The sequence below is a fragment of the Molothrus aeneus genome, chromosome 19, assembly GCF_037042795.1.
Source record: "Molothrus aeneus isolate 106 chromosome 19, BPBGC_Maene_1.0, whole genome shotgun sequence".
Lineage (NCBI taxonomy): Eukaryota > Metazoa > Chordata > Aves > Passeriformes > Icteridae > Molothrus > Molothrus aeneus.
Genome location: NC_089664.1, coordinates 10,707,015 through 10,723,369, shown reverse-complemented (window position 1 = coordinate 10,723,369; position 16,355 = coordinate 10,707,015). Strand labels below are relative to the sequence as shown.

Sequence of the window (16,355 nt, the reverse complement as noted above, 5' to 3'; positions counted from 1 at the left end):
GAGGTTTTGGGGAGGAAATCATTGCTCTCCTCTCCCTCCCCCATCACTTCTTTTCTATGAAATGTGGTAGGGACAAGAGAATAGCAAAAAACACAGCAGCAAAGGCTGTCATCATCTTCAATACAGAAGATGTCAGGCATGAATCAAATGCATTTATTATGAAGTAACTGGACTAAGAATTGGGATGCTTGCCAAGACATCTCCAGGTGAACTCCCCCGAGAACAAGCACTAACACAGCAGATACCTGAGAATTATAATGTTGCTTTATCCTGTCATTATGCCCACGGGAATCACAAGTCTCAGAGGTGAAATGGTGGTCGAGTGTAAGAAGTAACAGTGCCAGGTTACAGTAAGGACAGAGGTTCCTGCTCTGCAATATTGCTATTTTCGCACAGCAGCACTGGCTGCTTAATCCCATCTCTGGTTTTATTTGCCATACTTCATCCAATGGTATTCTCCATTTTCTTTTCATTTAGCTGGACAAGAAGGTTTCTTTCTGGAAAAGTACCATGGATACACTGAGAAACTCCATCTCTCATCTCCAAACCTGACACAAGCACTACCTCCCTCCACGGCACAGGAGGCACAGAATGGCTGGAGGGTCTCTGCCACCTCTCTGGTCTGAACTGGAGCAGCACACAGCCACACATGAACTGTGTTCATTTCAGGCCAAAATTTCAAGCAAAATCTATCAGAAAGCCAGTGTAATGTCCCATACAGCACTGGAAATCCTGGTCTCAAGATCTCAGCCCTTTTGCTTTATACTGTCCTTCATGGGGGGGTCAAACACAACCACCAAGAACTCCCTGTCTCTATTGCCCATTTGCCATTCAGATTTTGGAGCACAAAATGTTTGTTTTGGATTTGGTAATCAACTTCTAAAGCACATGAAAGGATTATCAATAGCGGGGGGTGGAGGAATTAAAAGCATCTTTGCTAACCATCTGTGTTTGACTAACAGCAAGCTATAAGGGCCCAAACATACAGCATTACTCAGAGACCAGGAAGAGGCTGAACTGCCAACCAGATATGAGCTCAAACCCCTGTTACTTAAGAGACTCTACAGCAAAGCTTAGAAATAAAGCAGCTTTGGATACATGCTGTTTAACTCGGCATATATTGACATAAACAGGATATCCATATTACTGTCCAAACGTGTATTCCCCTGCAGACAAACCAGTTGGACTTCCCAGCTGTTGTTGCAGCTGCTTAGTAGATAAATGTAGATTTTACCTTTTTCCACAGTTCAGATTAAGCACTTGTTTCAGCAGATGCATAAGAGGGCATGGTTTTGATGTTTCTGTTTATCACTTCCTAAATTTCTTCCCCAAAAATATTCCCTCTCCTACTTTCCTCCCATTCAGAAAAATCCTCCTCATTCCTTTCTTTTTCCACAGAGACATGCATGCTGTGGACTGCACACAGTCACACCTAATCCTTAATTGTGGCCTTCAAACACCCCATTTCAGCAATAATGACAACAATTTAATGGGATTTCCAAATTCTAGTTTACTATAAACTGGAACTTCTGCTCCTACAAACATTCTTACACACATGGTCCAAAAGTACCCATACAGGGGTGCATTATTCTCTCCTAAAGAAACTTACTGGATTTGGGTTTGAAATGTTCTGTACTGACTCCAGCATCACATACTGCAGTGTGTGTTCTGAGGCTTTTCTGAAGGAATACTGTCAAAAATCCACTAACCTTAAGCCATTGAAGAGCTGCTTAGATTTATCCAATAAGTAGCAAAAGTCTGTCACCGTTTTTCTCTCTGCTTGAGGAATATCATCTTCAGCTCCCCCTGATGACATGGTTTCTTTCAGGGCAAGCTCAGTCCTATGAAGATAAAAACAGCCATAATTACTCAAAAATCAACGGCTGCTATGAACTCATCCAGACTGAGATGCATGTTCAGTTCTATGGGGATGTAACACAGAGCATGCAGCTCTCCACAGGTTACTCTTCTCAAGACTCATTAAAAAAACAGCTGAGAATCAAGGAATGGGACTAATTATTGAACAATGCACTAGTTAACAGAGCAAAATTAAAAGTAACAGTGGTACAATAGTCACAAAATAAAATAACTCCGAGGACTGTCTTCACAAACACAAAACTGACAATGAAAGGACTGTAGCACAAACAGCACTTGGGTTTCACACTTGGACAAAGAAATCCTCTCCAAATTTGCCTTCTGCAGAGGTATTTATCCTGCAGCTGTATTTAGAGACTAGCCTCAGCTCTCTTGACATTTCATTTTCTTCTGTTACTGCTGAAAACTGTAGCTCAATGCCTCCTATTGCTAAAAAAGGGCAAATTTAGCTAGAATGCTAAAAAGTACCCTACCATCCTTCCTCTCTGCATCTTCATGACTGTTTAATTCCACGGCCTGCATTGCCTACAAAGATACCAGCAGATCCCTTTTTATTCTTCACATGAGTAAAATGTTATATTGTACAATAATCACCTGAACAAAAAACTAAGATATAATGTAGATAATTGTAGCATTGAGTGAGTAAGGGAATATGAAAGCTTACAGAGGCAGAGTGGCTTTTAAAAATCTTATTCCAAACATACACAGATATCAAATTATCCTTTTGAGCATACAAAGATGAGCTACAGACTTGGCAGCAGAAACAACGAAACATCTCTGGAAATGGCTGCTAGGTCTTCAGCTCTGCCCTGCTCAGGATTTTTGTGCAGGATAAACACACCTCTAACTGGGCACATGCAGGGCTTTTACTTCTAGCAGCTTCTCTGCCAGTTCTGGTGTGTTTCTGGTAAGCAACAGGTTTCCATTTGTGCAGCACCTCTGTTTGGATGCTATTTGCACAAAAAATTCCCTACATGTCCCAGTCCAAGCCAGGAAATGGAAAAGCTCACTCTTTCCAGCCATCAGGAAGCACCCAGAAGCATCTTTCAGCAACTGGCACAAAAAAAATCCTTCACAATAACTAAAGAGGCTTCAGAAATGCTTCCCTGAACAAACACTTCATGCCTAACAAATGCAGGAGAAAGGAGAAACTGGCAGTTTCCACCCAGCTTTTGGGGTAAGTTAGAGGGCCATCCTGCCAACCAAGCAGTCTCATGATTCCCCAGTTTAGACAAGATGCAGCCCACACAGACTTGTTTATACACACCCACGTGACAGCCCACCACAGCAAGGCCATGGGGGCATTGCACAAACCACTTGCTGAAGAGCTCCAGAAAAAGGTAAAAGTCTCTCTTTATTGTCAGGTAACTGCAATATGGGTGCCAGATGTCACAGGCTTTGGCACGAGCCTGGCAAGAAGGACGTGAACACTGTGAGCACCAGCCTGAAACCTCTGAACATTCACATTTACACAGCACAGAACAAACAACACCAAGTACTCAGAGCACCAACATATGAGATTGGAGTGAACAGTGAGACCTGAAAAACAAATGTCAGAAGTAGCCAGGAGGTGATTCAGGAATTTCAGGAAGAGGGACAATACCCCAGGTCCTGTGTGCTCCACAGCAAGGGTGACCTAAATCCTGCAGCGAGCCCGTAGGTTCTGCGCTCCACCGTGGCAGTCCAGGCACTCCAGATCAGCTTCAGACACTTTTGCAAAAATTGAGGAGCTTGCTTAAGTTGCAAAGTATGTTTCAGACAATCTAGATATCAGTCTTTTAATTTCAAGGCAGTGAATTTTATTTTACATCACCCTTAAGTTATACTACCCAACAACCCCAACCACTGCCAACATAACCTGTGCCAGGCCTGGCACAGGCAAATAAAACCAGCTAGGCTCTGGGTTGTTTTTTAAAACCAAGTACTTCTCACATGCAAGGAGTTCACCAGACCCACTGTGAAGAGGCCATTTATGCAATCAATAAAAGATACACAAGAAAATCCATAGCCTGCCAATGTGAAAGGTATTGGAAGGCTGGAAAAACATGTGAAGCTGGCTTTTCCAGCTGACAGAGAAGGAAAATAAAATTAGTTATTTCATGCACTGGTTTTGGCTTATCATGCTCTGGAGGGGGTGGTATTTGGTGCTGTACAAAGGAAGAGCTACTATCAGGAGCAGCTCGGGAGAGGAGGAGGTGCTCCTGCACTAAGGACTGTGTTGTAATGCAGCAGCAATACAGACAGGAGGGAGAATTATTATTAGAACAGCAAGTGGGCACAGCAAAGGGAGGAATACAGCTCCTGACATGGCCCTTTCCTAAGGGACTGCTCAGCTCCAAATGAACAATGTAAATAAAAAGCAACCAGGAGCACATCCACAGCGGGGACCTCTCCTTCCCTTTGATACTAGAAGTTATCACATGGATCCCTGCTCGTCTGCAGACAGACAGTTCTCCCAGTTTTGACAGCCCAACTATACCAGGAATATCACCTACTTAATTTCTTGTTCTCTGTTTGATGCTTTTTGCTTCCTTTCGTGCAAAAGAAACTGTTGGGATGTTTTGAATGACAATTTTTTCTTAAGTAACACATTAAAAAATGCTCTCCAGAGTCTGCAGAAGGAGACACTGAAACATTGGTTTAAAAGACTGTTAAAATAAGTCAGAAAATGGTGGCTTCCAGCAGAACTTATTATTCTCTCAAAGATTTTGCCAACTCCTCAGGCCATACAAGGCAGAAAAGCTGTGCTCGCCAAGCCCCACACTTGGTGTGCCAGGTTCTTCCCTACAAGCTCTCAGAACACACAATTCCGGGTTTGCTTAATGCAATACATTACTGAATTCATCCCACTGCAGCACCCAGGGTAGCAGAGCTTCACAGACACCCCAGAGGATGGCAGCTAAAGCTGGAGCTGAAGGGCAGCAGAGGAGGGACATGGGACAGGGATAGAGGTTTCACGGTGCTGGGCAGGATTTTTAGTCAGATGTCACTTACATCACACACGTCTCCACTTCCCTGTGGTTTGCTGTCTTTTGGCTAAGGTTTTCCAGGCTTAGCTGGAAGGGAAAAAGAGTGCTGAAGTTAATGGTATGCACTCCCCACTGGCCCTGCCCTGGGATTCAGGCCTGCAAAGCAAGGCAGGCTTTGTGAGCCATGAGGGAATGCTCTGGGTCAGGGAAATCCAGCTGACAATGCAAGCCCAGCATGGATATGTTCAATAAGTGCATTACATCCTCTCAGATTTGCTCCATAGCCAGCATCACTGTAAGCTGCCATTCACTGCTTGGGAAGGGGAGGGTCCCCACCCAACGTGTACCAGCAAAGGAAACCTCACACACTGAAGGTGCAGCCATGGTGTAACCTGAGGGCACAGGAGGATGTCAGGGGTCTGTCCTCCTCATCAGCGAGGACAGGCAGAATCAGGAGCAGTTTCCTGGATGTGGCACCTTGACCTCCTGACAGAGCACTTGTACAACTCAACTGCCTTTTTTTAAGCCATCACTTCTTCTCAGTTATGGAACCTTGACTGGCTTTCAAATGCTCCCCAACCCCTGCTTAGAGGCACAAGTAGTAACCAAAAAACAAAAGCAAACACACTTTGTTCATCTATCTTGTTGATACAGGGTTTTCCCCAAAAGAAAATTTTCCTAGAGCTGCTATCTACAGAAACCAATGGTGGAAAACACATTCCAGTCTATCAGGATTTTAAAGCTGTCAAACCTTGAGTTAGAGACCAGCTCTCTTTCCACTTTTCATCCTGACACATCTCCCACAGCATCACTGCCAAGAGGGGATGTGACACAAAGCCAGGCGCCCAGCTGGTATCTATCTATTCCTTATCTGCAAATTACCAGCACAGATAAAACCAACCAGATCGTCCATACACAAAGCCTGGAACCATCATGTCCCAAAACTCTATCAAAAACCAGCCAATCTTACCTTCACCAAGCAGGATGCCTACCTTGGCACCCTATTTGCCTGTCCTTTTCTTCTGCAGACTGGCACCCTTGTGTCTCATGTTTTCTTTCAACGCTATACTGCACGTTTTGGGAAAACCATCTGTGTGTTTCCATGTGATCTGCTCGGAGTGCTAGTCCTGACAGAGCCTCAGACAACACAAAATGCATTAGAAACCAAATTCATTCCTCTCGCCAGAATACCTAACTCTCCATCAACAGCCACTGCCCTGAAGTTCCCAAGACACCACTCAGTTCTGCCCAAGAAACACTGAAATAAATAATTAGCAATTCCCCCAGACAGGCACTGAAAACCTCACAGCCTGCTGGAGTCAGGAATTCAGAGGGAATGGCAATGAGCAGCTATACATCAAACCATTTCTTCACAAAATGTAGGCACGGGGGAAAGATTTCTTTATGATTCCAAGGTTTTTAGTAAAATTTGGAAGCAATCACAGACATTCCTCACCCCAACCACTGTTCACCTCAGGGCACGTCTGCACTGCAGTGGCTGCAGCTCTTCCAGACACATCCAGCTCCTATTCCAGCAGCCTGCTGGATGCTGCAGGAGGCATCTGGGAGCAGGCTGAGCCCACACCTGAGCTCCTGGCAAGGCTCAGTCCCGGGGGACAGCAATGCCCAGGGCCAGCTCAGAGAACAACCCGAGCGCTGTGTCCCAGCTCTGCTCAGTGCCCTGTGCACAGGCACATGGACTGCACAAGGAAAACGACACAGCCTGGGCTTTGGGGACACTTCTGTCTGAATGCCACAATGACAAGCAACTTTAGCTTAAGAAACAGAAACAAGCAGCTGTTGTATCTAACTGATAATATTTGTTAAATCATGTTCTCTCTGCCTGGATGTTTGTTTACTTCAAAGGGCACTAAGGAGAAAGGAACTACTGATTTCATATACAAATTACAGCGTGGCAGACAAAATCACCTGCAAATGTAACTAGGTCTAGCAACTACCTCCTATTGGGAATTCTCCAAGAAACTGGTTTTCCTACTAAAGTACGCATTTTTAGAGCTAACTTGCAAAAATACTGCTACCTCTAAAGATCAGGCAATAGGGAAGTCACTTAAAACAAATAATAAAAAGACACAAACCCCAGTGAGCCTGTGTATGAACACACCCACACCCCAGTGCACGAGCAGTCAGGGCCAGCAGTTGTTCCTATAGGCACAGGGAGCCTGGTCCCACATCGACCTGGATTGATCCTTCCCTTTGCATCCCAATAAATCCAGCTCTCCCTAGCACAGGGCAAGCTGCCACTGCCCTGGGGCTCCACACGTTCTGAGGGGCTGGCCAGATGCTTCCTACAACACAACCTTCTTCTGTCTGTCCTTCCCTTTAATAGATGCACTAAACACATTACTTCAACTTCTTTTGAATTTTGTGAAAACTACTCACTAGATAATCTTCAGGACTTTTCCCCCTACAACAACAACAGTTATATTAGACAAGGGATTAAAAAGCTGCTTGGAGAAGAAGAAAAAAGAGGAAGCCTGATCATGCAATTGCATTCCTAAAAAAGGGAAAGGAGCGGGCAGGGGATAAATAAGAAAACAAGATAAACCCACGCACACACATTCCCCAGCTGCACACTGCTGTGGCCAGTGGAAGTGGCAGAGAGCAGGCACTCAGTTACACAAGAATTGTTATACAAGTTACACAAATTTTATTACTGCAAACTGAAAGTTTATGCTCTCACATGAATGCATCATTCCTTCCTCAGCACATCAGAGGATGAGAAGAGCTCAGAGTTAAGGGGAGCCACCACCTCTGCATTACCTGTGAAATCTTGTCAGGAACAGTCTCATGACTTCCTGTAGCAAAATAGGCAGCACCACAAATTCAACTCCATTCTGAGTCAAATGAGTTGGAAAATACAACATACAATGTCAATCCCATTACTTTAACTTCAAGTAAGTGCTTTGTCTGTAGAATCAGGCTTTTCGTATGTTTCAGACGTATTTAAAATTCCTTTTATTGCTAGGAAGCACACCTGTCTGTATCCAGAACTGCAGTTTTGGCTTCCTTCCCCTCAGAAACATGCGGAGGTGCTCATTAACATCATGCCATGGAAACCATGCAGTCCCTTCCTGCCTCCTCCACTGAGATCATGGGAGCCACACCTCAGCAGCAGCCTCCTCTGAATCCACTCTGGGCGGATCACTTTGAACACAGGAGACATGATCTCACCATGGGATGCACGTGGCCTTCAATCGCCTTCAGAACACAAAACTTTCGCTTCTCTTCTTTATGTTTCTGCCACTGACAATTTGTTCCAGCTTTGTCTGTTCTGCACCCTCTGTGATCCCCCTTTCACCGCAGTTCACGACCTTTTGTGTATAGGATGAACAAAGGGCACAGGCTAAAAATGTCATCACAGTTGGGCCTCTGCTCTTCTACTGACTTCACTGGTTTGCTATTAAAAACAGGCTCAAGCTCAAAGTCAGACCAAAGAAGAATTTCTGGGTCATCAGAGTCTAGGAATCTCCAGAAGATGGTGCAGAAGCAATGTGGAAGAGGACATAAGCATTTCTTTTCATCCAAATTCAAATCATGACTCTGTGGTGGTGCCTGTATACCACCTACATGGTACTTAGCAGTCATTTGCTTTGTATGAAAGAGCAAGAGGAAAAAACCATCAGGCTGGCCCACTCTTGGCAGGGGTGGGAGGGTAGAAGGGAGACAGAAAAACACCATCAGCTGTGGCAGTGAGCTGTGTGTATTTACATTTCACAGGCTGAACTATTTAGTGGTTTATTTACACACAATGTTCTTGGAGCAGCTAAAATGCCAGTTGTGTTTTATCTCCATTTTGTGGCAATGCGCATAAGCCACAGAACCATAGCAAGAGTCTACAAATGAGAGACGAAGCTCCTACATCTGGAAAAGCACATGAGCCACTGTGAGAAAGGAGAGAGATTTTGGGAGCGCAGGCACAACGAGGGCTGAAATGCATTAGTTATGACAAGCCACCAAAATACAACCCAGGGACGGGAAAGCAACGACCCAGTCACAATGCAAGAGCTCGTGCTGCAGGGATTGCACATCCCAGGGTAGCCCTGACAGCCAAGCCAACCTACGGCACGGCACAGCACAGCACAGCACAGCAGCCTCGGGTCCCTCCGCTGCCCCTCCATGTTAGAGTGAGGAGGGAATTGCAGTCAGCTCCATTTTATGCACATTTGATGGCAAGACGCCAACACAACTGTTGACTGAGCCAAATCTGGGCCCCCTTGAACTAAGCCATCACCTAAAGCAGGGTGGAAAAGCACATGCCTCTCGCCTTCCCAGCAGCCAAGTTCCTGAAAAGCATCCCAGTTACAAGAAAGATTTTTCTTTCTTTCATCTGACAACAACTGATGTTTTAACTCTTTTATGTACACTCATTAATTTGAAATGAAACAGCTAGCAGGGAGCTGCATTGTACAGCAGTGGGATGGGGAGATGGAGAGGCTTGCTTCCAGCCTGCCAAATGATTTACTGGCTGGCCCAAATGGCAGCTGAGGCCAGCGCCCGATCTGGAGGGCAGCTATCGTCACACTCTGCAGCCTGTTCCCATCCTCAGCCAAGGTGCCAGTGGCTGCCTTCCAACTGGAACTGTATTCTGACAAAAGGGAATGCAGGACAAGCTTGGGAAAGCTTTCTGATCCCTTTGGTTCAGTTCTTCCCTCCAAACCAGTGTTTGGTGGGAGCTGCCAGCACGCTTGGGAATTGCATGGAGAGCATCACCACTCTGGGACTTCACCTTCCTCAGCAGGTACAGCTCCTGAGCTGTGCTGCCTCACAGCAGAGAAATCCCTCTGCTGACTCCTGCTTTAATTATATTTCAAAAACTCAGCTTCTAGTCTGTGTTCCATTATATTAATAGCAATAATTAAAAATACTTCAAACAACAAGTCCTCTAAACCTGCAGTTCCATCCAGGCTGTCTGGCAGCGCACACTTCCTTTCCTGACTGACATCCTCAGGGAACCAGATTGATGGTTACTCTGCTCCATCCCTGCTGCAGGGCTGCGCTGCGTTCTCTCAGCACATGTAAGCTGCAAGGTAATATTTGTGTTGGCAACTTCCTTACATACTTTACAGAACCAGACCTCCATTTGACCCTCAGTGCAGCTCCCACACACAACTTGGTCCACTCCTTTGAACTGTCTCCTCCTGCTGCAACAAATGCTCCGTACCATACCTCTGTTTCCAGCCTGTTTAAAAATTCCACAGCTTGAACAGAGCTTTTGTGCTTCAACAGTGCACCTTAGCTATAAAAGCCAAGCCTGCAGAACATTCTTATGCAAGAACACCAAGCAAAATTATTATAAAATCTGCACATACAGGTCTTGGTTGTCCTTCTCCCAGGATTGCTCCAATGGAAGCAATCATTTTTATGAAAAAATGAGAACTGTATAAAAAGACATCAACATCCAGGTTTTTAGGGTCAGAATCCAATAGCTGTACTGTGCTTTAGGGGACTAGTGGGGCTGTTGGGGGTTTTTGTTTAATATCAGCTCCATTGCAGCTCTTTAGGCAGTAACACCACCTCAGAACAGACTTCCACACCAGAGATCTTCCCTCCTTACCCAAAGCACACCAAGCAGAATAAAAGATAAGCCAACAAAGTAACGTGTCCAGATAATCCAATGAATTCCCATTATCCATCTGTGCCGCAGCAGATCATCAACAGCTCCATTTAACGCCAACAGAGCCAAACCAGAATGAAAGTGATGCAAGCAGAGGGGAGATGCGAGTGGCACACGGCAGCGAGGCAGCTGCAGTGCGAGCAGGGGACTGTGCAAGCATCATGTGACAGGAGCAGCGGGAGAGCTGCAGCCCCCGGCTCCCACCTCCCGAACCTGCGCCCTCCCTGCAAGCCAGCGACACCCCCATCTGACCCCAGGGCAGAACTGACTCGGGGCAGAAGCTTCTCGACGCTTTGAATCGGTACGCTCCATTTTTATTACTTCCCTCCACAAAATAAAACAGGGACACAGAAATGATTAACAATGAGCTGCATGTTGCTCCCGCTGGCATGCACTTTCAGCATCTTTATCACTTGTAGATCGACTTTCTCAAAAGAGCACAGAACACGGTATCATTCTTGCACGTAGAGCAAAGCCCAACAAGACATGGTTGTGATTAAATATTCCCTTGTTTGTAAGGGACTTGCCGTGTAATGGATTGCCAACTGAATTCTGATAGTTTATTGCAGCTACATTTCAAGACAGAACAATGATCACATTCTCCTCTGTAGAGCAACAAAATATTCCCTCTCTGCAATATAGTTTCTGTGAATGGCTTTTCTATATCCTGCAGTAAAGGACCTGGCCATCACATTCGTGACTGTCTGTATTGCTCTGGCAGCCCAGGATGACTGGAGAATAATGCTCTCTGCTCATGGTGAAGTGACTCACTCTTTCATTTAACATAAATCGTGGTCCAATTTATCCAAACATCTTGAATGAGACTGTATTAATGTGATTTGAAAATGAAGCCTCTTTTCTACACACATGCTCCCCAGCAGGGCACCAGGCTCTCAGAGTGCTTCCTCCACCATGCCAGGGACAGGACAACCACCACACCACAGGGTCAGGCGGGGTGAGGAGACCCCAGGCAGGAGCTGCACCTGCAGATCCCACAGCAAGACTCATACCAGGATGATTTTCTACGATTTGCAAAGACTGCTACCAGCACAGCAGTCCCGCTGCCCGCAGGAGCACAGGGAAGCACACACATTCTGGGAGACTCACTCACATTTTAGTCTTCATATGGTCCCACAGTGCTGCTTTGCATTAGCTGGACAAGATGCCATGAATTACAGGTTGCATTTGGATAGCTCATGCAAAATCCAGATTTTTTTTTATATTAAGGGGTCCATTTTGCAGGTTGGAGGACCAGAAATGCTTGGCCCAGACACAGCTAAAGTGTAGAAGCTTGGAGTCTGGTTATTAAATGAGAGACATGCAACTCAGACATCGATGAAAACAAGTCCTATTCTGTGGTAGGAAATTAGATCTAGAGCTGAAAACCTGCAGTCTTGATCTTGAATGTTTTAACAGGTTATGGACATTTTTATAAGACAAGAAATTTGAGGGGATGACACAACATAACAACCATCCACCTTCTGTCCCCAAGGGCATCTCATGTCACCTATTGTCCAAGATACCTCTCTGTACAAAAACAAATAAAAATTGGTGACAAGGGAACTGCTGCGATGGAAGTTTAAAATCAGAACGAACCCACGACGATTCCAGCAAACCGGCAGCTTGGATACCCAGCACGGCACAGACTGCTCCCCTAAAACCCTGCAACGTTCCATCCCAACGGGCTGGCCTGGCGATGCCGATCGCCGCTACCTGTCAGCGGCCGCTGCGCACCGGCAGCCCCGCCGCGGCGGGCGGGAAGGGAGCGCGGGCAGCGGCGAAGTTAATAACGGGGGTCGTTCGCGTGATTATCCCGGCTACGCTGCCAGCCCAGGCCTAAGCGTTAGACGTGTCACATCGCGTTCCTCCTCTCCGTTAGCAGCAGAGACAGCGGCGAGCACGGCCCCGTGCCGCCGCCGGGCCTCGGCAGCTCCCGCCCCCGCCGCCCCTCACCGCGGCACCGGGCACGGCCCCGCCGCGCCGCCGGGGGATGCTCCGCGGGGCCCCCGCCCGCACCTGCCACCTTACCTGGGCTCCCACGCGCGGCGGGGCTCTTCCGCCGGGCCCGGAGCTCCGCGGGGGCGAGACCGCGGTGAGGGGCGCGCCGCCGCCGGGCCTGCCCCGAGGCGCCCGCAGCCGCCGCCGCTCCCGCCCGCCCCCGCCGCCGCCCCGCCCGCGTCCGCCCGCGCCGCCGCTCCGCCCCCCGCACCTGGAGGCCGGGCCGAGCGGGGCAGGCGCTGCCGGGCGGTCCCGCTCACCGTCCGCACCCGCCGGTCCCGACCACGGTCCCGGTCCGGGCGCGGCCGCAGCGCCGCCGAGGTTCGGGGAGCGCGGCTGCCGCCTCGCGCCGGTCCGCGCCGGCCAGCCCCGCCCCTGTGCGCTCCTATTGGCCGCGCGCCCAGGCTAACGGCGATGTTGCGTTCTGATTGGTTGCGCCGGCCGTCAATCGAGAGGCTCCGCCCTCCCGCGCGCTGCCGGTGAGGCGCGGCGGCTGCTTGGATACGGCGGCGGCGGCGCCGCGGAGAGCGAGACCGGCCCGTCTGTCTGTCCGTCTGTCCGTCCCGCGCGGCCGCCTGCGCGCACGGTCCTGGTCCTGCCCCTGCCCCTGTCCCTGCTCCGCGGTGCCGCGGCGGCCGCTCCCGCCCCGCCCGCCATCACGTCCCCATCACTGCCGGTGTAAGAGTGCCGCACCTCGGCTAGCGTGAGAACATCGGCTGCGCTCTGACCGGGCTCCGGCGGCTGACAGGGAGCGGGGGCGGCAGCCGCAGCACCGAGCGGCTCCCGCCGGGGTGCAGCCCCAGAGCCCGGGGCCAGCCGTGCCTCCCGCCCTGCCTGTCAGCGCCCCGGCCGGGACCACCGTGCCTCCCGCGGGGGGCGCGCGGCGCGCAGGCTCCTCCCCCCGCCCAGCGCGCGTTGGTACGGTCCGGCCGCGGCACCGCCCCTCTCCCTGCACCGCTTCCGCCTTTCCGCCCCGCGCCGCCCGCCATGGTGAGAGAACCGGGTCGCGCGTAGGGAATCCGCCGGCATCCCGCGGGAACGGCACCGGGATGCACCGGCATCCCGCGGGAACGGCACCGGCATCCACCGGCATCCCGCGGGAACGGCCGCCGGGCATCCCCCCCGTCCCACCGGGCCCGGGAATCCCGGCAGTCCGCCCACATCCCTCCGGGCCCTGGGCCCGCACATTCGCGCCGCGGGGGCTGAGGGCGGGCGGGATGCGGGCCCGGGGGTTGGGCAGGGGCACTGACGGCCTGTCCGCCGCCCGCAGGCCAAGATCAAGGCCCGAGACCTGCGCGGGAAGAAGAAGGAGGAGCTGTTGAAGCAGCTGGAGGATCTAAAGGTGGAGCTGTCGCAGCTGCGCGTGGCCAAAGTGACCGGCGGGGCCGCGTCCAAGCTGTCCAAGATGTGAGTGGGGCCGGGGGCGAGGGCAGCTGGGCAGGGGCCGCCGAGTCCCCGGGCACCGTGCCTGAGAGCCGTTCTCGCAGGCTGTGGTGGCTGTGTGCTGTGGAAAAGAAAAACCTGAAAACCCGCGTGCGAGAGGAGCACATCTCAGTAGGCCCGAGGGCCGTGCGTGTCTGTGCTCGGAGGAGCTGAGCTGGGCGCTGCCGGTTTGGCTGCAGTGGGGCTCAGTGTAAGGGCTCCGGAGCACAGGCGGGTTCTGTACCCGGGGTTCAGCCCGTGGAGCTGCTGGGTTCTGTACCCGGGGTTCAGCCCGTGGAGCTGCTGGGTTCTGTACCCGGGGTTCGGCCCGTGGAGCTGCTCCTGCACGGAGTGCTCACATCCCTCTCTTTCCCACCTGCAGCCGAGTGGTGCGCAAATCCATTGCCAGGGTGTTGACTGTCATTAACCAGACCCAGAAGGAGAACTTGAGGAAGTTCTACAAGGTAAGAACAGGCGTTTTCCATAAGTGGCCTTCACACTCTTGCCGTTCACAATTACAAAGTTTGTGGGAAGGATTGCTACTTAAAACTCAAAGAAAAACTATAATTTATGTTCAGAATAAAGTTCTCTGGTCACGGTTGCTTTTTAAATATTAGTGCAAGAGTTCTGCAAGCTTGGTGTGAGTCTGCTTTTGCAGGAGAGTCCTCTGGCAGCATCCCTTCTGTGGGGTGGATTTGCTGGGAGATGTGGTTTGCAGAAATGCAGATACTCTTTATTTTCAATTTGATCATCTCGCAGGTGACCAAGAAATTCTTTAATTCTATATGGCTCTGTAATTTTTAGAATATCACTTCCTGGAGTTTGAATTAGATCATATTGGGTGGGGAAAAAAGATCTTTACAAGAGGCGCTGGATAAGTGGGGCTTGTAAGATTCGGCCTTACTTAAACCTGAGTCAGAGCTGCTGCAAAAGTTACAGCGCAGCCGTGATTCCCAGTGGAGAGGAGGCTGCTGAACTCCAGGCTGCAGTGATAGTCCCAAGGAGACGAGGCTGGGGCAGGAGCTCAGCTCACAGCAGTGTCTGAGCTCAGCTGCTGGGTGTCTTTGCAAACAGGGCAAGAAGTACAAGCCCCTGGATCTGCGGCCCAAGAAGACGCGGGCCATGCGGCGCAGGCTCAACAAGCACGAGGAGAACCTGAAGACCAAGAAGCAGCAGCGAAAGGAACGTTTATACCCGGCCCGGAAATTCGCCATCAAGGCATAGCCCCGGGCCAGCTGCACTCGAGGCATGATGGCTCATTAAATGGAATTTGCTTTGGAAGTGTCACTGGTGCTTTATTTGGGGGTGGTGGGTAAAAAGCCCATAAAGGAGTCATCAGCTTAATGGAGGGAAATGGGAGGGTTCACAGAAAGTGTGCAACTGCTAATGAAAATACAGACCTGGCAGTTTATTTTCCTCTGAGGAACAGGCAGTGAATGGGTACAGATGTGTGAGGCTGGTTCATCCAAACATGTAAGAAGTATTTAATCTGAGGTTGGTGTAGAATGGAAGCTTTTCACAAAAGTTGGTAGTCAGTCGATATTTATCACTATTGATCACAGTTTAAAATTTTATCTTGTGCCAGTGTTAAAGGGTTAATAGAAAAAAAAATAATTAGCTGAGGGATTTTATGGGACATCATGGAAACTTGTCAGCACTTGGTTCAGATCCCTGGGCAGCTCCTAGCTCCTGAGAACCCCCTGGGGGAGGGATAGTGTCAGACCAGGTGTTTTCTGTGTGGGTCTGGTGCTGCTGAGGCCACGTGAGCTCAGGGTATGAAAAAGAACTGAACTCCACAGGTGGCACCTCTGAACCCCCAGGGCATCCGTGGCCTCACAATTCCTCACTTCTTTATACCTGCAAAGCACAGCACGGGTTAAATGGTTTGTCTTTGTCCCCCATGGAGTTCTTTGGGACTCAGAGATGGAGCTGCAATTCCAAAAGCCTTTTTTGGTTCTGATTGTGAGGGAGAGTTCCACAGTGCTGCTGGAGCGTGAGGGCGGCAGCACTCATGGTTTGTATTAGTGCAGCCAATGCATTCGAACATAAAAAAATCCCTATCCATTAGGGAGTTCCTAGATTGGATCCAGATTCTGTTTAGGAAAAATATCTTAATTTTGCTCCCTCAATTAAGGATTTTTAAGCCTCAAGCTAGTTTTATCCAGAGGGGCCTAATCACCTGCAGTGCAGGGAATTTTCCCTACATGGTGGCATTGCGAGGGTGGCTGTGCTGTGATGTCACCTGGGCTGTGCTGGCTTTGTCCCTGTTTGGATGGGGTGCACGGGACATGTCTGGCAGGAGAGGAGCGGGGCTGGCACAGCCTGGGCCAGGCAGGCTGCGTGTGGGAACAGCTCCTTGGCTGGGCTCTGCTCCCAGGCAGGCAGGCAGGGTCACAGGGGCTGTGTCTGTGTGTCCTGCTGGGGCCCGCAGAGCTGCTCCAGGGGAGCATCAGCTG

The 16,355-nt window shown here is 49.8% G+C and overlaps 2 protein-coding genes across 2 annotated transcripts in view; one reads left to right on the top strand and one right to left on the bottom strand.

Annotated features, from left to right (window-relative positions):
- Positions 1–13,466, bottom strand: part of SCAI (suppressor of cancer cell invasion) — a 38,849-nt gene extending 25,383 nt beyond the window's left edge. Inside the window, exons 1-5 of the mRNA XM_066563178.1 lie at positions 13,206–13,466; positions 12,738–12,862; positions 12,508–12,688; positions 3,479–3,585; positions 1,710–1,841 (exon numbers count right to left, since the gene is read on the bottom strand). Coding sequence (XP_066419275.1) covers positions 1,710–1,841; positions 3,479–3,585; positions 12,508–12,688; positions 12,738–12,862; positions 13,206–13,466 — 806 coding nt within the window. The remainder of the gene's footprint in view (positions 1–1,709; positions 1,842–3,478; positions 3,586–12,507; positions 12,689–12,737; positions 12,863–13,205) is intronic.
- RPL35 (ribosomal protein L35) lies at positions 13,187–15,180 on the top strand. The gene is made up of 4 exons (XM_066562951.1): positions 13,187–13,467; positions 13,748–13,884; positions 14,282–14,363; positions 14,974–15,180. The coding sequence occupies exons 1-4, from the start codon at positions 13,465–13,467 to the stop codon at positions 15,121–15,123; spliced, it is 372 nt and encodes a 123-aa protein (XP_066419048.1). The 5' UTR covers positions 13,187–13,464; the 3' UTR covers positions 15,124–15,180.
- Positions 15,181–16,355: the final 1,175 nt, after the last annotated feature.

What these genes read in the sequence shown, in the direction of transcription:
- RPL35 (XM_066562951.1), top strand. An exon ending in GCGTCCAAGCTGTCCAAGAT is followed by an intron (nt 13,885 to 14,281) that starts GTGAGTGGGGCC and finishes TCCCACCTGCAG; the next exon opens with CCGAGTGGTGCGCAAATCCA. An exon ending in ACTTGAGGAAGTTCTACAAG is followed by an intron (nt 14,364 to 14,973) that starts GTAAGAACAGGC and finishes CTTTGCAAACAG; the next exon opens with GGCAAGAAGTACAAGCCCCT.